At 58.7% G+C, this 21,729-nt stretch overlaps 1 protein-coding gene across 2 annotated transcripts; it reads right to left on the bottom strand.

Moving 5' to 3' along the window:
• Nucleotides 1–3,318: 3,318 nt before the first annotated feature.
• On the bottom strand, nt 3,319–20,782 carry MED24 (mediator complex subunit 24). 2 transcript variants are annotated; one of them, XM_057432323.1, is made up of 25 exons: nt 20,644–20,782; nt 18,690–18,772; nt 18,209–18,247; nt 16,873–16,946; nt 15,179–15,402; nt 14,585–14,696; nt 14,111–14,261; nt 13,773–13,886; nt 13,277–13,324; nt 12,978–13,060; nt 12,508–12,594; nt 12,102–12,213; nt 11,432–11,574; nt 10,711–10,751; nt 9,589–9,671; nt 8,494–8,672; nt 8,265–8,364; nt 7,451–7,626; nt 7,113–7,377; nt 6,777–6,958; nt 6,419–6,512; nt 6,180–6,279; nt 4,083–4,160; nt 3,815–3,963; nt 3,319–3,677 (listed from the first exon to the last, which is right to left on the bottom strand). In XM_057432323.1, exons 1-25 carry the CDS (start codon nt 20,771–20,773, stop codon nt 3,561–3,563), a joined length of 2,964 nt encoding a protein of 987 aa, XP_057288306.1. In that variant the 5' UTR covers nt 20,774–20,782; the 3' UTR covers nt 3,319–3,560. The 2 variants fall into 2 exon arrangements, with proteins under 2 accessions (XP_057288306.1, XP_057288307.1); XM_057432324.1 differs by having other exon boundaries at nt 3,319–3,534.
• Nucleotides 20,783–21,729: the final 947 nt, after the last annotated feature.

Here is a 21,729-nt window from a genome sequence, read left to right as displayed (position 1 = left end):
AAGAAGAGCTTGAAAACAGAGCGACGAAGACACCCGGTGAGGCCATCACCCTGTCACAGCTGTCACACGCATCTGCCCGTGCCAAACCTGGCAGGGAAACCCGGCACCAGTCAGTGCTGTGAGGTTGCAGGATGAATGCAGGAGCTTTCAAAACCCTTTTAATCAACTGCTTCTGATACTAGAGAACAAGAGAGTGCGTGATCAGAGATTTGCTCCTGACCTGGCAATGGCACACTCCAATGAATACAGCCCTCAGCTGGGGGGTGGGAAAAGGATGTGAGGGTTCTTCAGTGTGATCTGAATCAAACTCACCTAGGAAATGGATTTCTCTGCTTTTCAATGGGAAACTTCAGGATTGACTGTCATGGTGAGCTTAAACTGCAGGCTTTTCACAGAACAACACAAGCTTTCTGCTTCCAGCTTTACAGACTCCCTTGGAATTACAGAATTCCTTATCTGTATGTGGTTGAATTAACCAAATTCCATACAAAAATCAACCAAATTTCATACAAAATATGAAGAAATTTAGGACCCATCTATAACATCTCAATGTCAGACACCAGCATTACGTGACCAAAGAAGAGCTTGCCAAAGGTTAACCAACACGAAGCAAACCCAGCTTCACCTCTATCTTGCTTCCCAACAGACACATCAGATCTGATTCCCACTGATTTTAATACAAGGTGTCATTATGCCATGGGCAGTGTGGATTCCAAGCTCCTCCTAAACAAGCAGGCAACCTGCTTCCTGTACCTGACGTCACCTTGAATGACTCCATGTGGTCCAGGACAATGGGGAAAGCATCCTTGCGTGTGCCTCAGGTTTATCCTTGGAAAGTGGACATGGGATCAGATAAGGCAACCTCAACACAGCCGTTCTACTCTGGAAAAGACACCAATACCTGTGTGCAAGACGACAGAAAACCTAAATACAAGGAGGTAGGAAGCCAGATACACATTCACTGGAGCGCCTCCAGAGCAGAGCTGCTCCAGCCCTCGCAGCATCCCCATGGCCTCCTCTGGACATCCCTCTCGTGCTGCTGCCCCACAGTTGGATCAGGGCTGCAGGGGGGGGGTCTCCCCAGAGCACAGTAGAACCAGGGGTTCTGGGCCAGCTCATGGTGAGCTTCTCATCAACCAGCACCTCAGGGCTTTCCCCTCAGGGCTGCTCCCACACGATCTCTTCCTATACTTGCAGGCATTCCTGTTATTATGGTAAAGCTTGAGCTCGGGTATCAGCCCTAACTCTGAGTCCTCATCAATCTCCACCTGAAAACACCAGCTGCAGAAGAGCCTGATGCAGCATCACCTACCCAAGCACCAGGGGAACTGAGTACAAAGCAAATGAAAGTCATTGCCACTTCCCTCTGTTCAGACAGCTCCCTTTGAACCACCCCCATTGAACTGAGTAGTGCTAAAGCATATTTGCTTCTAAAGAATATTGCTTGTCTGCTGCCTTACATAGCTCAGAATGTTCATTCTTTTACTGAGTAATTTCTACACGTAACAGCATATGGAATCTAGGAATCCAAGAGCCCACCTTATTTTGACTTTCTACTACCAATACACGAGGTAGGATGCTGTAATTTGTGGCTCTTGTGGCTGTATGTACAAAGGAAGCACAAATCCAGACATATTTTACCCCTGTTTGGCACACGTGTTAATTGTGGCACTGGAGAAGGGTGCTGAGGCCAGCTGAACCGCTCTCATTGACACCTTTTACTGTAGAAAACTCACAAGAGCCTTTGAGATCCATTCGCATCCTGGGGCTGTTTTCTTTTCCTTTTGTTTCCTCTCTTTTTGCTGCCCCTCTGCTGTCATCCCGGACTCGGTGTTCTCTTGGGGTGTGTGGGCAGAAGCCCAGGGGAGGAAGGGGGGAAAGCAAACCTAATTACAGGGGATGCTCTCAAAAATAGAGTTACTTTTCACTTGGTCTGGGAGCTGGTGTGAGAGGGAGGTGTTGAGTGCTTTCCATAGTCCTGGAACAACAGAAGGGAGGAGTTACTGGCAGATGGACTGTCCTACAGGGGTATAAAGTAAACTCAGAGCTCCACAGCCATCACAATAGAAACAACTGAAGTAATTTTACAGATTTAGCTTTCTTCCCTTCCTGCTTCCCTGCTGTTTCTTTCCCTCTAGTGTTCTTTATAGGAATATCAACCACCTATTCCTTCCCTGCACATCTTCCTGGTGGCCATAATATGACCACATCCTGCCCCAAACGATTACATCAGAAAAGCCAGAGGAAGCACAAGTGCTCAGCTGGGGAAGAGGAACAGCACCTACGGACCAGTTCCTGGAGAGGCACATGCACAACTCCTTCCCAGTGAATAAAAGAAGCACCTGCTTGGCTCATCACAATGAAAGCGATGATTTGCACCAATACTGAAGGAGTCTGGAAAGGAAACTATGAGGAGGTGAGCTCTGTAACAGTAACACTACCTCGCTTTATCACCTAAAACTCCAACTGCGGCCTGACTCACTGGTACCCTCTCTCGGGCATCCTGGAGCACGGCGCACAGAGGGCGAACGTCGGAGCCCTGCTCGCACAGCCGAAGAGCCACGACAGAAAGCTGCTGCTGCTGGGGGCATCTTCTACACGCAGTGAGCTCCGCAACGGTGCCACCGGCACCGCTCTCGCTCCTCGCTTTCCCACCTCGAACTTCATCTGCGGACTGCCACTCCAGTGCCCTCGAACGGGCATCTCTCGCATGGCTCACACAGTGCGAACATCCAGCCCCCGGTCTCACAGCCGGAGAAGGTTGCACTCACTTGGACTTTTAGGTGGGAAAGCGAGGAGCGAGAGCAATGCGGGTGGCACCGTTGAGGAGCAAACCCTGTACGGAAGGGGCTCAGCAGCGGTTTGTGTCCTGGCTCTTCAGCGCTGGGAGCGCAATGCCGCGTGGATGCTATGCTGCGGGATGGCCGGGAGAGGGCGCCAGAGAGGCTTGCCCGCAATTGGACCTTCGGTGGGCAAGCGAGGACCAAGAGCAACGCTGGTGGCACCAGGAGACAAAGCTGCTGCTGAGCCTCTTCCGCACACACATTGCTCCATAGCGGTGCCCTCCTTGCTTTTGCACCCCAAAATCCCACCTGTGTACTCTTCTGCCCGCGGTGAGCTCCTCAATGGTGCCACCACCCCGCAGTGGAGCTTCAGTTGGCAAAGCAGGGGCAGATTGCCAGGATTGTGGCACCGCTGTGGAGTTCATCGTGTGTAGGTGATGACCAGCACCAGGTTTCTGTCCTGGCTCCTCAGGTGTGGGAGCAGGGCCTGGCACCGTTGCTGAGCTCACCATGTACAGGAAAGCAAAGAGAAACAAAGCAAAGCCTTATTCTACAAAAGGCCTGTATTTACGATAGAAAACAAGCAGGGGGGTGCCTCTGTCTCTTAAAGTCCATCTCAAGTAGCAAGAGGGTGCCTCGGGGAGGCTGAACGCAGAGGGAAGCAGGGCCAGTCTGAGCTGCAGGGCCAGCAGCTGTCCCACACATCCCAGTTCCATCCCAGCATCACAGGAGGTCCATGGGCTGCTCTCTCCTGCACGGCAGAAGGAAGGTGGCCACTCAGAGCGCAGCGATGGCCTTGGCAGCGACACGGCGGCCCAGGGGCAGGCTGAGATCCGTGATGGCCAGGACAATTTTGGGACTGGACATGGTGGACACTTTCACCAGCTCCGAAACCTGCGAGGAGAGAGCAGAAACAGCGACTCATGACAGTGCTGGAGCCAAGAGAGCAGCAGGACAACCCTGTCCCATGGGACCGGCATCCCAGAGCACCCTGTGACCAGGCAGAAGGATGTCAGAGCCACAGGACTCACCATGGTGAAGGGCATGAACTGGAGGATGCTGCCACGGCTGCCCTGCTCCAAACAGTCCACACACTCCTCCATGAACCACTGGACAAACTGAGTGTGGGTGCCGGCTGTCTTGGCCCCCAGGATGGAAGAGATGAGCAGAAAGAGGTTTGCTGTGGAGACAGGGAAATACCATAAGCCAGGTGAGGAAGGGCCAAGCCTCCCAGGTAAGGGACAGGTCCCCACCAGTGCATAGCCCCCAGGTTACCCCGGTGGTACCCAGCCCCATTACCTAGCACCCTGTTCAGCGGGTCCCTCATGCTGATGGTGTGAAGCTGGGAGGCAGACAGCGAGCTGCTCATGGAGCGATCTGTTGGGGAGCAGAACATGCATCAGGCTGGGGGAGGCTGCTACGGCCTCTTGGCCCCCTCAGCCACACCAATGTGCCCACTCTGGCCACTGGAGCTTGTCCAGCCCTTGGGCTTCAGGAAGGGCTTTGCTATGAGCTACCCCATGGGGTGGAAGAGGTTTGGATCGTGGCCCTTGGGACCCCCCAAAACGAGCTGCTGGAGCACACCAGAGATGAGCAGCAGGCAGAGGCCTTGCTTTTGTCACCGTCCCTCTCTGCCATGGCACAGGCATGATGGAGCAGAGCCCCCCGAAAGGGCTCCAAAGCTGCTGCTGCTGGGGCGTGAGGCTTGGCTCTTGCACAACCCAAATTTACTCCAAATCCAACCAAGTTTAATGGCATCTGCAAAGGTTTAAAGTGCGAGTGAGGCCGTGAGGTGCCTCCCTCCTGCTCCCTGCCCGGGTTTACCTGCAGCAGCACCTCGCCCCTGACGCTGCGCATGGGCGCAAGCAGTGCGGCGCGGTGTCACGATGGGGAGAGCAGCACAGATGTTCAACAGCTGCACAGCAGCACTCAGATCTCACTCGCAGGGTCCGATTTAGCTACCAGAGCTGAGGCATGTCCAAAAGGAGCAGCAAAACTCGGGATAGAGCAAGGGGATTTATCCCACGAGGCGCTGCAGCCTGCTTCTGCGGGATGGGAACTGTGCCGTCTCCAGTGCAATGGGATGGGAATCACCTGGGAAGGCTTTTATGGAGGCCCCGTAGAAGACAGCTAGTGCCAGAACTCCTCAGGCCCCACCTTGTGCTGCTCTGAGGATGCTCACCAAAAAAAGAAGCAAGCCCTCCCACACTTTTCTCATGGAATCACATGAGTTACATGGCTGCAGGAAGCAGCTTTTCCACATCACTGCAGCAAACAGCCCCAAAAAAGTCCTGAGCGTCACTGGGAAGAGGTGGAAATGCCTCAAAAGTTAAATTAAAGATAGTGAAATAAAGGGGGAAACCCTGTATTTCAACAGTCACAAAACCAACAAAACCCACAGGTTGATGGATGGGTTCAGACCTCCTAAACCAAGAGGAGATTTAGATAACGGAGCAACAATGACCAAGACCCTCCTGACTCAGCGCCCCAGAGTCCAGACAATGCATGTGGGAGCAGTGACAGCTCCGTGCTGCAGAGGGGAGCAGCAGGGACACACAGACGTGACTGTGGGGATTCATCAGCTCCTTGTTACCGACAAGGGAATGACAGGATTTAGCCACAAACAACGGGAATGTCACCTCCCACCCCTCCTGCTGCAGCCCATCAGCTCCTCGGTCCCACAGGGCTGGCTGGGGGTAACAGGGCTCTAACAAGACCTCCCTGAGCACCTCATGCAGTGCACTGGGGTGGTGGCAGCGTCACGAGGGGAGGGTTAACCTCATCCATCTCATCTTCTGATGAGAGAAATTAAGAGCTTGGCCCCTTCAAAGTGTAAAAGCTCCAGGGTAAAGTAACCCAGCAAAACACCCGAGCGCTCTGCATCTGGCCAGCTTGGGAAGAGAAGTGGCTTGTGCCAATATACATTTAATGGAACCATAGCATAGGTTGGGTTGAAGGAACCTTAAAGCTCACCCACTCCCAACCCCCTGCCACGGGCAGGGACCCCTTCCACTGGAGCAGCTTGCTCCAAGCCCCTGTGTCCAACCTGGCCTTGAACACTGCCAGGGATGGGGCAGCCACAGCTTCTCTGGGCACCCTGTGCCAGCACCTCAGCACCCTCACAGGGAAGAGCTTCTGCCTAAGAGCTCATCTCAGTCTCCCCTCTGGCAGGTTCAAGCCATTCCCCTTGGCCTGTCCCTACATCCCTTGTCCCAAGCCCCTCTCCAGGTTTCCTGCAGCCCCTTTAGGCACTGGAGCTGCTCTCAGGTCTCCCCTTCAGGAGCCTTTTCTTCTTCAGGCTGACCCAGCCCAGCTCTCTCAGCCTGGCTCCAGAGCAAATGATGCCTGCAGAAGGTCAGTTCCCTCCCCAGGAGCTCCCACCCCACCCGCACTTACTGGGGCTGGAGAGGATGTTGGCGTCCTCCTCGTTGGAGCTCAGCAGGCGCATGAGCTTGGAGGGCTGCGTGTCATCCAGCGGGAAGAGGCTGATGTAATCCTGGGGGGCCAGAGGGGGTTCAGCCCCACCAGCCCCTCTCCGAGGGGGGGGATCCTGTCCCCCTCCTCCCCAGGGCTGCTGACCCACTCTGGGCTCTGCACAGAGACTCCAACCAAACCCTGCTCCGTGCCGGACTCACCTCGATGTCCTCTCGGTGCCTCTTCTTCTGCCTGGCAGAGGCCTGGCCCTTGTTGTGGGAGGAGTAGGAGCTCAGGGCACACCAGACAGAGAGCCTGGGGACAGAGCAGGGACACTGCAAGGTGCTGCCAGCCCACCATGAGCCCAGAGTGTGTGCCAGGATGGGAGGAAGCAGGTCCCTCCTCGGTGAGAAGCAGCAGGGAATGGGGCCCAGGACACCAGTGTGTCCAATCCTGTCAGCACTGTACCAGGACCAGCATGGAAACTGGGTGGCTGGGACCCCCATCCCAGCACAGAGCATGTCCCCATCACCACAAACCCACCCCAAGCAGACAGTGTCCATGCGTTCAGGGTCTTACTTGGCCAAGGCTTTTCCTGGGGGGTCCATGAGCGTGTGCCACTTGGAGGAGTCCGTCAGCAGGTTGGGCAGGATGTGACCCAGCAGGGTCAGCGTCAGCTGCTGCATGTCCAAGCAGAAGATGGCGTAGAGTAGCTCCACAGCCCGCAGGGTGTGCTCCTTCCGTGTCTCCTTCAGCAGCTCCTGAGGCAGAGGGAGCCACGGGCTCACCTCCAGCAGCCAGGACTGGCAAAGTAACCAGCCCAGGCACAACCAGGGCTCCCGGGCACTAAGAACATGGGCTAGACCCAGCAGTCCTGGGCTTGCCATCCAGCCACGTCCCTCCTCCACCCCATACCTTGACCAGGTTGTTGCAGAACCAGTAGACACCCCCCATGTGCAGCAGGGTGTCAAAGATGTGGATGGAGCGGCTGTCGACCCAGCCCTTCTCCAGCACCTTGGTGAAGACACTCGTTAGCACCTCCTTGATGGGCTTCTTCGGGGGGAGCAGGTTCCAGTAGGGAATGGTGTCCATGCCCGTGGAGGGGAATTTGATCTGCGTGGCCGTCTGCTGCAGGACATCGGCACACATGTGCTCCAGGATGGAGCTCATGATCACCACGCTGCAGGACAGAGACAGGGAGATGGGGTCAGCCAGGCCCCGGGAGGTGGCACAGCACAAGGGCTGGAGCTCACCGCTCGTTGTAGAACTGCAGCGTGTTCTCACTGCACAGCGGGGTGGCCAACTGCCGGATCATCTGCAGGGACTTCTCCCGCTCATCCAAGCCCAGCATGCGGACGTGGGCAACGAGCCAGGCCACGGCACACACGGCCATGCTGCACACCTTCCCCTTGATGTTGTCTGTGATTTTCTAGGAGAGGACACGGGAGCAGAGGTGGGTGAGCGCTGGCGTGTGCATGCACAGGCTTCATCTGAGCATCGCCTCCCAGGGCTGTGGGACCAGAGTGCAAGGTCACAGAATCCCAGCCTGGATTGGGTTGGAAGGGATCTCAAAGCTCACCCAGTCCCAACCCCCTGTCACAGGCAGGGACCCCTTCCACTGGAGCAGCTTGCTCCAAGCCCCTGTGTCCAACCTGGCCTTGAGCACTGGCAGGGATGGGGCAGCCACAGCTTCTCTGGGCACCCTGTGCCAGCGCCTCAGCACCCTCACAGGGAAGAGCTTCTGCCTAAGAGCTCATCTCAGTCTCCCCTCTGGCAGGTTAAAGCCATTCCCCTTGGCCTGGTCCAAGAAGATCCAAGTCCTTCTCTCCTCCATGCAATGAACCTGCCCCCACCAGCCCCACTGCCTCCAAGAGGGCAATGTGTGGCAGGATCAAGGGGCTGGAGCTACATCAGTTCCCCACCCAGGTCGTGAAGGAGCCACCAAGCTCCACAGTGGCTGCAGAAGCATTCACAGCAGGAGGACAGGGAACCCCTGCCCTGTCCTCAGGACACAGCACAGTGCCTGTGCCCTTGTTCTGCCCCATGCTACCCTCCCACCAGGCCCACCTGGATGGACTCGAAGGTGAGGACGCCATTCTCCCAGGCATTGAGGATCTCCAGGATGGCAGCTGAGATGCTCAGACATGCCTCGTGCCACTTCATCTGCCTGTCAGGGAAGAGAGAGGTGGAGGGAGCGGGGGTCAGGCACTTGCCCAGAGCAGCCATGGGGTCAGGGAAGGTGGGGTGGGTGCTCCCCTCCTGCTCTGCAGGGCAGGCACACAGGCTGAGCTCTTACACCAGCTTCATCTCGGAGGAGTTGTTGAGGAGGGCAACCAAGGACTCCACTTTGGTGGAGTCTGGACGGAAGCAGGGGTGGTCGGGGTTGAGGATCTTCCCCTCCTCGGGCATGCAGGTCAGCATCCAGGTCTCAAAGAAGGGCACCTCACCCGGAGGGCTCGATTCCGACAGGATCACCTGGAAAAGGAAGCAGCACAGGGTCTACCACACGGCCTGAATGCTGCAGGGATTCTGCTGGGGACCCCCACACCCTGGGGTCTGCCCCCCACTCTGGGGTGCTTACGGCCGGGGGGGGGACAGCGCCGCCCCGTGGCCTGCAGGGAGAGGCAGGCACCGGTCAGCCCCCAGTGAGGCACTGGTTTCCAGTCTGGGGGCTGTGCTTTGCTCCCCTCTACCCAAGGATACCGCAGCCCAAGGGGCTCAGCCTGGAGGGGCTGCGAGTACGGCAGCCCCGTGCCCTGCCCACAAAGGGCCACTTGCCCCCTCAGCCTGGGGCCAGGTCACACAGCCCAGCTGGGAGGGCTCCCGTGGGGCACAGGAGCTGGGAACCCCACGTGCTGCTTCCTCCCTGCCCCTCGCAGCACCCCCGGGGACACCGCTGCTGGCAAAACTAAAGAGGTCTGCACATCTGTCCGGCAGCAGCTGCGCAGGAAAAGTCGCTCTGGGCCGGGCTGGGGGATGAGACTTCATCAACCAGCCCCGGGCACGACCGCTCCGAGCTGTTTCCAGCCAGGACTCCCCCTCCCGGCCTTCCCAGGCTTTCGGTATCGTTTCGATTCCCAACACAAGCAGATGTTGAAACCTGGAAAGGTTTCATGCAACCAAAGGGCTGTTTGCTGCGGGGCTGCAAGTTCCTCCTCTCATGCTCCGTCCCCACATCCAGGGGCCCCTTCCTGGCCAACCAGTGCCAAACCAGAGGGGCAATGCTGGGAAGAGCCCAGTGAGAGCAGAGGCTGTGGAGGCAGCATTCCCATTGATTGCCTGTGACAGTGAAGGGAGCACAACCAAAGCCCTCAGGAAGGCCACAGCCACCCCTGCTCCATCCCTGCTGTGCTCCCCAGGTCAAAGCCCCATCCCCTTGGAGGACACTTACCTCGGAGCCATAGGTCTGGGCCACATGGCACAGCATGAGGAAGGAGATGTCGAAGAGCAGGGCCCGAACTGAGGCTGGTTTGGCTGAGGGAGAAGAAACAAAGAGCTTGGGGCTGGGGCAGCTCTGCTCTGGAGCCAGGCTGAGAGAGCTGGGCTGGGGCAGCCTGGAGAAGGCTCCTGAAGGGGAGACCTGAGAGCAGCTCCAGTGCCTAAAGGGGCTGCAGGAAACCTGGAGGGGCTTGGGACAAGGGATGTAGGGACAGGCCAAGGGGAATGGCTTGAACCTGCCAGAGGGGAGACTGAGAGGAGCTCTTAGGCAGAAGCTCTTCCCTGTGAGGGTGTTGAGGCGCTGGCACAGGGTGCCCAGAGAAGCTGTGGCTGCCCCATCCCTGGCAGTGTTCAAGGCCAGGTTGGACACAGGGGCCTGGAGCAAGCTGCTCCAGTGGAAGGGGTCCCTGCCCATGGCAGGGGTTGGAACTGGGTGAGCTTTAAGGTCCCTTCAAAGATTCTATGATCTCCAGTCCTGGCACAAGGAAGAAGGCAGGGAGGAGCCCTCTGATCCTCCCAGCTTCCTCCAGGCAGCTTTTCTAACCCCAAGTGCTTGTGTGCAAACAAGGGCTCTAGAAGATGACCAAGTGCCTCCCTCTACCCCATCTGTGCCCCCACAGCAGCTTTGGCCTCTGTCCAGCAGCCCCAGCCCATCCCTGGGCTCTCCCCACACCGTGGAAGGTCAGAGCACTCTGAAACACAAGTTTCACCACATGCAAATGCAGTCTGAGTCCTTATCTCGGGCTCTGTGCTGACACATCACCCCTTCCAAGGAGAGAGCCGGGGCTGGGCTGGTCCCAAGGGGCCCCATGGGGTGGGCTGGGGAGATGGAGCAAGCAGGGAACACCCCACATTCCGGATGGACACACACATGCCACATGCAAAGGCAGCGTGTCCCTGGGAGCCCCGGTCCCCGCCACATCCCCCTGAGCCAGGCCTGGCAAAGCTCAGCTTGCTCAGGCATCACAGCCAGTCCCAGCTTAATCCAGCCGGGCCCTACAGCATCCCAGCACGTAGCAGCTGGGGGGAGAGCAGCTCAAAGCACCACCCCTGGCCAGGCCATGTACATACTTACAGCTGTCCTCGCTGCTGATGTGCTTGGTGAATTCATTCAGCCTGGAGGGGGCAATGAGAGCCGCAGTGAAGCGTTACCACCGGGTGCACCAGGCCTCCTCCCACCCCTGAGACACGCAGGGGGTGCTCCCTGCCTGCAGACCCCTTCCCGCAGCCCAGCCCCATGTCCTGCATGAAGGAGCGAGGCAGGCGGGGACCAAAGCAGGGCCCGGCTCTGCAGGCACCCTCTGGCACAGCAGGGATGAGCCTCCTCCTCCCTCTGCTCCCCTGCAGCAGAACAGGTCCAGCAACGCTGCTGTTCCCCCACACCCACACCCAAAAGCATCCTCTGCGTGGGGAGTTCTGAGCATGGCCCTCCCCATACCAGGAACCCCCAAAGAGGCTGGAGCTGCCTCAGGCCTCCCTGCTCAGAAGCACATCACACAGCCCCATGCTTGCTGCTGCTTGTGCTCCAACCAGGACACCAGCATCTGAGGACTGACACAGCAAGCGCCCTGCATCTGAGGCTGGACCAGTCCCTTCATACCCTTAAACCAACCTGACTTGGATTTTCTGCTCTGTTAAGGCAGAAGCAAAGGAGATGGGATGCTGCTGTGCAGGGCGCACACCCCCAGAATGCCAGCCCTCCCCAGGGTTGTGCTGGATACAGGCACTGGGGGAGAGCCTGAGACACCCCAGCCCCGCTGGTCACCAGGGACAGTGGCATCCAGGGGGACACTCACTTGATGAACTTCCGAGCAAAGGATTTCAGCTTGCCTGTTGCTGCTGCTGCTGCCAGCAGCAAGTCCAGGCTCTTCCCAGAGAGCATGTGGCCCAAAACCCCCAGCAAGCCCTCGGGGGACTTGGAGTGATCCGCATCCATGGTCTACAAAGAAGAAATAGAGGAAAGGGAAGTCACAAGGAACGTGTGGTGCACACCAGTGATAAATGGCCATGAGGGCAGTGGATCAGCTCCAGAGGTGTCCCAAAAGGCCTTGGTGAGGGGTGGGTGGCCCAAGCACCACAGGGCACGGCACAGGGGAGAGCTGCAGCACAGACACCACCAAATCATCTTCTTGCTTTCAGCAGCAAGTCAACCAGAGGGGCAAAAGGACATGGACAGTCACCAGGGACCAGGGGAGATGCATGTGGAGAAGTGTCTGAGAGCAGGACGGGCACACCTGGCTGTGCTCAGGCTGCTGGCACTGACAACATGCCCCTGACATGGGAAGGAGGAAGGGAGCTCTGGGTCTCCATGGTAGCATAGCAAGGCTGGGAGTGATTTCCCCATTCCTCCAGTCCAGCACAGGAGGGGGAACAGGCACCTCCCAACCACCCCGGCTGCCCGGTGAAGCCAACGCTGCTGGAAACAGGCTGTGGGGGTGACCCCAGCCTGCCCAGGAGGGGACTCACCTTCAGGATGTTGGTGACAGTGGGCTCAGCCCTCAGGATGAGCCTCGGGTTTGGCTGGATGTTGGCGTTCTCCGCTGATTTCAAGCACGGAGCCTGTTTTCTGTCCACTGTCCTGTGGGAGCCGCACGGTCAGTGAGCAGGAGCCCATCACCCTGCTTCACTCCTCCCCACCACATCCCACCAGCTTCCCCAAGGAAAGGCCACCACCTCAGGCCACTACCAGCTGCCACTGACAGAGGACAGACTGTCTGTACTCGATCTGTCACTGAAAGCAAAGCCTCATCCCTCCAGGCCACAGGCCAGCCAGCGGCATCACAGCTGGTTCTTCATGCTCCCCCTTAAGAAGGGCAGCAAGATGAGGTGCTCCAACCCCACTTGGTCACCCCGAGTTTGGAGGGGGCTGTACCGTTTGTCAATCAGTTTGTTCATGTTGGCCTCGGAAAGCAGCCCCTGCTTGCCACACTCCTGCAGCAGCAGGCTCGTGCAGTCGCAGCTGAAAGAGAAAAGGAGAGCATCAGCCTGAGGAACAGCATTGCTGCTACCCTGGGCAGTGCTGCAGGCCAGGGGGGCTCCTGGGTTGCCCTCCTGGGCCCCACTCCCACCCCTCTGAGGATGCTGCAGGGCCAAAAGCAACTCCAGCTATCACACAGCATCACCAACACGTGCATGAGCTGTCAGACGCTCACTGCCTTGGCCAGTTGGCAGCGTGAGGGCCTGAGGAGGAAGGAACTGGATCAGAAACTCAAAAAGCCTCGCCAGGAGCTACCCCAGCATCCTGAACCACGGCTCCCCACAGAAAGGATGGGCTGGTTGTGGCACAGCCTGGCCACAGGCTCGCAGTGCTGCAGGTCAGCCCTGCACACAGGGGTCACTCACTTGCATCGCTGGTCTGCTTTGTCGAGCAGAGGGGTCAGCTTCAGCAGGAACTTGAAGGCACAGTTCACATCCTCAGTGAAGTCCTGCTGGGCACAAAGCTCTGTCAGCTCAGAGCGCTGCTGACACAAGCCCACCTTCACCTCCCACGCCACCTTGTCTGCTGGAAAAAGGCTGTTGGTTCATAAACCATTTCCTACCCCATGCATCTCTGGCCAGGCCCTAGCACCACCATGACAAACACAAGTCACTTGTGCACACAACATGACAACCAGCTCAAACCAATGTCCCCCCAGACTCACCTTCTCCCCTTGGGGATACTTCTTGAGTTTAACCAGGACCTGGGGTATCTGAAAGACACGGGGCAGGATGGGACTGAGCGAGGCAGACCCCACTCTGCAGTCAGAACCTCCCAGCAGAAAGCCCATCACAGCTCAGACCAGGGGAAATTACACCCTGACCCCTTCTATCTGGTACAACTAAAAGGAGGTGAAGCAAACTGCTCTGAGGCTGCCCACCACTCAGCCATGGGAACACAGGCCCCAAGGCTGCTGTGGCATCCTTCAAAGCCCCAATTTCTGCCCCCAAACATCTCAGGAAAGCCACTCTGCAAAACAAAGTGAGGCTGGGCTGAAAAGAGGCCCAGGACAGCAAAGCTGATGCTCAGCAGGTTGCAGGATGGCTGCCACAGGCTCCTGCTGTGTGAGAGCAGAACTAATTGCTCTGCCAGGGTTCGGTGCTCAGCAGGGGCTGAGCATGTGGGGAGAAGGCAGCAGCAGGCCCAGGCTCAGGCCATACCTTCAGGAAGGTGAAGGCTGTCCACTTCAGCTCCTCTGTGCCCTCCGGGGACTCGATGAGGCCCACAAAACAGGCCTTCCAGATCTCCAGCACGAAGAGCGGGGAGGGAATGCGCTGCAGGACACACAGACAAACCCCCACCAGTGCTGGAAAGGCAATAAAGCACCTCCCTCAACCACAGCCAAACCCTGAACCCCCTGTGAAGGTGCTGATGGGCTCACGCTGCTCCCTGCAGCTGCGCCCACACCCTTGGACCAGGATCAGCACAGAAGCTGCAGCAAGGCTCTGGTCCCACAGCCACAGCTCACCCTGAGCAAAACAAGATGGGATTTCTCTACCTGCATCCTCTTGACCATCATCAGCTGCTCCACCAGCGGCTGGGTCTCTCCAGTGAGGTTCATGGTCCCCTCCAGCAGCACCACAGCGTGCACAGTGGGGAAGCCGGTCTTGTTCAGCTGCTCAGAGTGCACTGAGAGCATGGTGGGGATGCTGGGTAGGAGGACAGCACACATCACTGGAGCCTTACATGGACAGATCCATGCTCTTCCTGTCCCATCCTCCTTTCCCAGCCAAGCCCCTGAGCTCCCTGGGGCAGAAGACTCCTTAGCAGCAGGTCACCAACAGCCCCGTCCCCTCTCCTACCCAGGGCATTTCGCCAGCCCCAGCCCCACTGTTGGTGCAGGGGTCCAAGCCAGGAAGGGACAGGGAAGCAGGGAGCCAGCACAGAGGGAGGCAGGAGGCTCTCAACCCCCAGAGCAGGGCTCAGACCCATTTTACCCTCCAAGCCCATGGAGACAGCAGCACAAATATACCTTTTGATGAGGGAGACGCAGTCATCAGCCTGGCTTCGCAGTGGGGAGCTGCTGAGGTTGTTGAGGTTCTCCCCCAGCTTGACAAGGGACTGTTCCACAGTGCTCCAGGAGGCTGGATTGGGAGGGCAGGCATTCAACAGTGGGGACAGGAACACGCTGGGAAGCAGGGCAGCCTGGCTCCAAGGCCCACAGCAGCACAGAGGCCCTGCCAAGGCTGGGGCTCCCTACAGTGAGCAGAAGTCAATGCATCTCTGCAAACCCAAGCTGAGGGTCTGTGTGCAACCCACCAGCTCCTGCTGCAGGCCGGCTTGGCACAGCCTCTTGGCCAGGCACAGGCAGGCTGGCAGAGCACAGGGCTCACCACGCACCCAGGAACAGCTCCCGCAGCCTTCCCATTAATTCTGCTGCTCTTCCAAGGGCAGCACGGAGGGGAGGGGGCAGAGGGTGGCACAGAGCCAGGGAGGAGAAAGCAATAGAGCTGGAAGATGGATGGGCTTGGAGCCGCAGGGATAATGCGGCAGGAGCCGGGCAAGGGGAAGGGAGAGGGGGCAATCCCCAGGGCCAAGCCGCATCCAGGGGGAAGCGGTGACATACACGTCTCCTCCAGCTTGGCAATGTGGATCAGGGCTCGGTTCTTGGTGCTCCCAAGCATCTTCTCCAGCCGCTCCAGACACATCTTGAGCTGGGCCTCAGCAGCCACTTGCTCCAGCGTCTCCTTGACCTTCTCGGCGTAGAAGGCAGCGCAGCGCAGGAGCCAGTTGAGGGCACTCAGCAGTGCCCGGCACAGGCTGATGCACTCCTCGGCCTTGCCATGACAGCTGGACAGGGGAGAGAACCAGCACCGTGCTCACCATGGAGCTGGGGCAAGCGTGGAGGAGGCCACGAGGATGAGCAGGGGCTGGAGCAGCTCCCGTATGGAGCCAGGCTGAGAACACTGGGGCTGTTCAGCCTGGGGAAGAGAAGCTGCGTGGAGACCTCAGAGCAGCTTCCAGTGTCTGAAGGGGGCTACAAGGATGCTGGGGAGGGACTGGAGCAATAGGAGAAGGGTGATGGGTTCAAACTGAAACAGGGGAAGTTCAGGTTGGATATAAGGAAGAAGTTCTTCCCTGCGAGGGTGCTGAGGCCCTGGAGCAGTGCTCAAAAACAGTGGTAAATGCTCCATCCCTGGGAGTGTTCAAGGCCAGGCTGGACAGAGCCTTGGGCAACATAGCCTAGCATGAGGCATCCCTGCCCATGGCAGGGGAGTTGGAACTGAATGATCTTAAGGTCCTTTCCAACCCAAACCATTCTATGATTCTACACTGCTGCCCTGGGGAAACTGAGGCACAGAGACAGGGCAGGCTGGGGAATCCATGCCACATCCCACCCTCCAGCCTAGCCACCAGCTCCTCTGCTGCACATCCCAACCTGCACCCCAGCTCTCAATAACGTCTCCCCAGTTGCATCCTCCTCTCTGGCCACTACTCCAGGGAAACTTTCCAAGGCTCTCATTAAATTATCTTGCTAACAGAAGCTCAGCAGTGATCAACGTGCTGCGAGACGTGAACGCTTTCCCCTCCTGATGCACAAATCATTGGGGCCAGAAGTTTTGATCAAATCAAGCAGAGGATCACGTTAGGCAGGGCCTGGATTAAGTGGCCAGCTCTGCAGTTGGCCAGCAACAGCTTCCTGTCAACGTCTGTGACTGATGCATATTCATTGCTGCTGCTTCGTTTCATGTCATTGAAGAGCTGCTACCTTCCTCCTCCTCCCGCTGCCCCCATCGCACGCTCTGCTCCAGCCTTCCAGAAAAGGCTCTCAGGGGTTAACAGGAAGATTTCTGAGCTTTCTAAAAGAGTTTTTGTGGCCTGAATTGTCTGGGCTCCCCTGGGCCCTGCAACACCAGCGGAAGAGCATGAAGCAAAACAAGGCAGCTGGCTGGAGCGCCTGGGGCAGCGCAGGCAGAGCAGAGGACACGTAGCCAGGGCCTTGGGAAGGCCACACAAGAGAAAGGAAACGCTTTGAGGGGACAGATGCCCTCAGGCCACAGGGCTTACACCCACCCCTATCCCCCCAGCGGGACAGGAATATCATGGCAGAGATGTTTATCCTGGAATAGGTGGGTTTCTTGCAGCTTCCTGTAAAGCTGGTGGGGTTTTGAACTCCCTCTGCTCTCCCCATCCATGCCCAGGGTGAAAGGATGCGGAGCTGGAGGAGGAACCTGCCTCTCTCTGCCAAGCAGGGTACCCTGGGCTCAGCCAGACCCCACCAGCTCCCAGTACTGTCACACTGGGAGGGCCACACCGTACCTGAGGCGGTCACAGAACATATCCATGATCTCCAGGAGCGACTGGACACACAAGTCCCGGGAGAAGTCATCAAACTGGAGCAGGGAAACAAGGAAACGCTTCGGATGGGGGCTGCCAGGCTCCGGCAGCTCCGCAAACAAACTCAACCCCTTCCTGCAGGGGCTGGGCCGGCCGCAGGACGCTCGCCCTGGCAGCAGCCCAGAAGCCACTTGAATGAGAACTAGGTCAGGGCTGGCTGTCGGCTGGGTCGTGCCCTCCCGGGGTTGCAGGAGGCAACGGGGCCCCGAGCTCGCCGTGGCTGGGGGCTCAGTGCCAGCCCCTGTGCGGGGCTGTGGTGAGTGCCAGCAGCGTGTGCCAGGAGCCCGGCTGGCCGCGGGGCTGGGGGCAGCAGAAGCAGCTCCACACCTCGGCGCAGAGCAGATGGGCCCCCCCCCGCCGGGCCGGAGCCAGCCCGCAGGCCCGCGCTGGGCACACGCTGCTCTGAAGGAGGAAGCCTCGGCTCTCAAGGTCAGCTCTCTGCCCAAGGAGGATCCAGCACTGTGCTGGTCCAGGCCCTGGGCTGGTTCTACCCTCCCCAGGGAGCGCACCCACTGTCCCAGATGGGTGCTGAGCCCCATTGCAGGGTCCCCACCCTTACTGGGGCTTTGTTGCATGCTCGAAGCACAGCTCCGAGCTCAGCCTGCAGCACCCCCGAGCTACACAAGCATTGCAGGGCTACCAGCACCTTCCTCTTCCCGTCCCCAGTAACTGTAAAGAGGTGGAAGGAGAGAAATTATTCTCCTTTAAATGCCTCTTGCTTCAGATCAGAAGCTGCCCTGACAAGGCTGATGCTCAGAGGGAGGTGAGGGGCCTGACCCAGCCCACAAGGGGCTGTAGCTCCCCATGAAGCAGAGGCAGCCACAGAGTTCCTGTCCCCATCAGAGTGGCATGGAGACACTGAGCACCCATGGGTGCAGCACTGCATGGCTGCACTCCCTTTGAGCAGTGCTGCTCCATCACCAGCTCCCAGCGCCACCGGCTGCAGAGGGATGTGGTCTCCAGCAGCTGGGCTGTGGTTCACATGCCGGACACTGTGGGGCAGGAGCCTGCCAAGGCCCCACATGATGGAGGGATGAGGATTTCACACCCGCAGCCATCCCCAAATCCAAAGGGGGAGCTGGCAGCATGGCAGCAGCCTGTCCCCAGCAGGACACAGGCACTAATCTGCACTGTCTGGCCACTGCTGACTCAGCAGAGGATGTCATTTTCCACTTGACCTACATTTGGGGAGAGATGCGGGGAGGGAAATGGATACACGGGTCACAGGGAAAGAGAAAACCCTCAGGCAGAGCCCTACCTTGCTGATGGCCGTCAGGACCGTGGAATAAGACACCATCTATGAACAAAACACAAAGCAAAGCCGGTGCAGCCGCGTGCTGGTGGCTGAGGTTTGCCAGCGCTGCTGGTTGCTGAGGAACAGCGAGGTCAGGGCAGAGCCCTGCTGCTGTCACCGCACACACTGACCCAGCACAAATCCAAGCTGACAGTTTGAGGTGATGCCGGCTTGTTTCACACCAACTTGGGGCAATACGAAATGCAGGGGGTCTCAGAGGGGGAGGATTCCCACCCTGCCTGCAGCCAGGGCACGGGCAGAGGCTATTTGACAGGAACAGCCCAGCCTTGGGTACGTGCTGAGCCCTCAGTCACCCACCCAAGCCCAAAATGGGAGATGGAGGGGGGGGGAAATCTCCCTATAACCAACTCCACATCCCAGGTTCTTTGCCCACCCCCTGCTAATGTGGGCTGCGAGGTGACACCTGCATGGGGAATGCCATTACCTGGGAGCTGATGGCGTATTTCAGGTAGGACAAGATGAGTGGGTTCTGCGACGGCCCGATCATGGCCTGCTCCAGAAGAGCCTCTGCAAGGAAAGGAAAGGTCCCAGCTCAGGGCACAGACCCCGTGTGGGGACGCACAGACACACACATGCTCTGCCCTCATCCCGCAGGAAGGTGGCCAAGACAAATTGTGCAAACCACAGCGACTCCGTGCCACGCTTCCCTGAAATTAACCAAATCCCACAACTTTCCAAACCCCCGTGGCAAAAGCCAGTAAATAATTCAGGCAGTGCAAGCAGCCTCCTGCTAACTCAGCTCTCCCTGGGCACCCTGGCCCGGAAACAGCACCTCCTGCTCTCCAAACATGTTCCCCTCCCTCCCACCTCCTGCCCAGGAGGCTCTCGCATCCTCCTCTGAGTGACTTTCTGCTCCTAAGGCTGAGCCCTGGGCACACGATCCCTTCCGTCTCCGCTGGGCCCAGCCCTGCACATCTGGCCCTCCCTGCCGCCAGCCTGGGGATGCTGGAGGGGCTCTGCCCGTCCTATCTGCTCAGCCAAGCCTTTAATTGACCATTTGAACTATGGCAGAGTGCAGGAACCACCTCCCAGAAGCAGGCCCCGGGCTGCAGCAGGGGCTGTGTAAGTAGGTCAAAGCACCCAGACACAAGAAGGGGTAGCAGCTGGTTGGGAAGTGGCTGCCCCAGAGCAGAGGAGGAGGAGCAGCCGTCGCCACATCCCAAATCCTGACTGCGGGAGCAGGAGGCTCCCTGGGTCTCACTCAAAAGCTGAGGCCGTGGCCAACAGCATCTCAGCACGAGGACAGAAGGCTAATGGCAGCCTTCCCCTCCCCATGTAATCAGGGAGCGTCAACACGAGCCAGCCACATGCTGTTACCCGCTGCAGACGTGTCAGCATAGATTTGCCGGGCACCGCTGTGATCCGGGCAGCTCGTGCCAGCTTCTCCTCCTTTGTAGTTTACATCTGAAAGGCAGGAGCTTGGGGAAAGACGGCTCTAGGGCTGCGGCAGCCCCCGCTCCAGCCCTCGGGAATAGCATCCCTGCTATCACCCACAACGCTTGCGCTGCGCCCAGGATGGAGTCGGTGTCAGCATCTTCCCTTTTAAGTTTGCCTTGGCAGCCCCTGAGCAAATCCAGCCCCCTCATGGCTATCCCACAGCCCCAGCTCAGCCCCATACTGCATGTCCATGCGCTGACCATACACCATGGGTGGAAGGGGGACAAAGCAGCCTGAGGAGCTCAGCTGTGGGGATGTGGATTAAGAAAACTCACCATCAGGAAAACACAGCCGTGGGATGGAGTGAGGAAAAACCACCCCCAGGGAGAGGTCCCCCTCTTGGTGGGGCGAGGAATGCTGCTGCCTGTGCTGGGCTGTTTCCCTTTAAATGCCTGGTGCAGCAATGCTCAGCAGCGCCCTGTTTATTTACCCAGGGCTTGCAAACGCCACTTGCTGCCAAGGAGAGTAAAAAAAAACCCACCCTAGCAACAGGTTTCTATAATTAGCATAAAAGCCCGGCAATGTTTAAACCCTGGAGCTCAGCAGGTACCAGCGTTTGGCAGGATTTGTGTCAAAAGCCCTTGAATAGGGACACAAAAAGAAGCCCCCATAAGCAAGAATGGGAAGCCTGCTTCGGAGCAGCACCTGTCTCCATCCTTGGTTACACAAGGGGTCGTTATCCCCTCACCATGAGGGGAAACTGAGGCAGCCAGCGGGAAAAGCTGGGTGCTGAGCAGTGTTAGAGCACAGTGCCCTGATCCCAGAGCCCTCCATATGCGTGGCTGCAGCCGGCGCTCACCCCAGCCCTGCTCCCCACCACAGGCTGAGCTTTAGGTTGGCTCAGCCATGGATCCCCCTCTGTGCAACCCCGGAGCAAGCAGCCCCAAGGCAGAAAGCGCCGTGGCTCCCGCTCCCCCCCCCTCCTCCCCGCGGCCTCGGACCTGCCAGGTTGAGGATGTCCCAGGTAGCTCCACGGGGGAAGAACCGCTTCATGTTGATGGCCCATTGGAAGTCGCTCCAGCGCTCCTTCCAGGCCTGCAGGATGGCCTGCTTCAGGTTCACCACCTTCATGGCCGCGGCCTGCCTCTGCGCTGGGGGGGTCCGGGGAGCGAAAGGCCGAGGAGCCGGCGGGGGGAGGCGGTAGGGCCGGGCCCTGAGTGGGGCACAGCGGGCCCCGGAGGGGTCCGGGGAGGCCGCGGATGGAGCCGGGTCAAGCCGCGGAGCGCGGCGGGGTTGCGGGGCCAGCCCCGGGGGTCGCCGGTCCCGCCTGGCCCTCACCCGCACCCGGCACCGCTGCGGCCGACAGATGGGTTCCTCAGCGCCTGGGCACCGCCATATTGGCACCCGTCAGCAAGCCGGGCGCTGATTGGGCTGCGGGGCGCGGCGGGGCGAGGGGGATGCTGGGGGATGTAGTTCAGAGGATGGAGGAGAGTTGGGGGGGGTGCAGAGGATGCTTAGGGAGGTCGGGCAAAGGGGTGAGTGTGCAAACGGGAGTACAAATGCGCGGGTGTGCAAGCGAGGGACGGGCAAAGGCATTGGGGTGCCAACAGGGGGCTCCGGGCGTGGAGGGGTGCAGGTGTGCAAATGCTTGTGCGCACAGGGGATGTGGAGTGTGCATGCACGTGGAGCGTGTGTGCACGCGTCCGTGTGCACGGCTGCATGTGTGTGCACGTATGGGAGCGCAGGTCTGCATAGGGACACACGTGTGGGTGAGCATGGGAGTGTGCAAACACGGTAAGGGGTGGGGGTGTGCACGCGTGTACGTGTGCATGTGCGCATGTATGAACAAGTGCAGGCACACGTGTGGGTGTAGGTGTGTATACCGGCACACACGCAGGAGCGCTTTGCATGCCGATGAGCGTGTGCATACATGTGCCAGCATGTCTGTGTGTGCACACACGTACATATGTGCACCCACACGTGTGACTGCAGGTGTGCTTGCAGGCACACGTGTGAGAACACGGAGCTGTGCACACGTGGGTGTGCAAACACGAGTATGCACCCAGCAGCACGGATGCATGCAGGTG

The sequence above is a fragment of the Pezoporus wallicus genome, unplaced genomic scaffold (assembly GCF_028554395.1).
Source record: "Pezoporus wallicus isolate ANWC-B61680 ecotype Strahan unplaced genomic scaffold, APGP_CSIRO_Pwel_v1 contig_9073, whole genome shotgun sequence".
Taxonomy (NCBI): Eukaryota; Metazoa; Chordata; class Aves; order Psittaciformes; family Psittacidae; genus Pezoporus; species Pezoporus wallicus.
The sequence above is the reverse complement of the archived record's forward strand: the minus strand, read 5'-3'. Positions and strand labels throughout refer to the sequence as shown.

What these genes read in the sequence shown, in the direction of transcription:
- MED24 (XM_057432324.1), bottom strand. Translation starts at nt 20,773, where the DNA reads ATGAAGGTGGTGAACCTGAAGCAGGCCATCCTGCAGGCCTGGAAGGAG. An exon ending in GGACATCCTCAACCTGGCAG is followed by an intron (nt 18,773 to 20,643) that starts GTCCGAGGCCGC and finishes CTTTCCTTGCAG; the next exon opens with AGGCTCTTCTGGAGCAGGCC. An exon ending in ATGTTCTGTGACCGCCTCAG is followed by an intron (nt 15,403 to 16,872) that starts GTACGGTGTGGC and finishes TCCCCTGTCCAG; the next exon opens with CTGTCATGGCAAGGCCGAGG.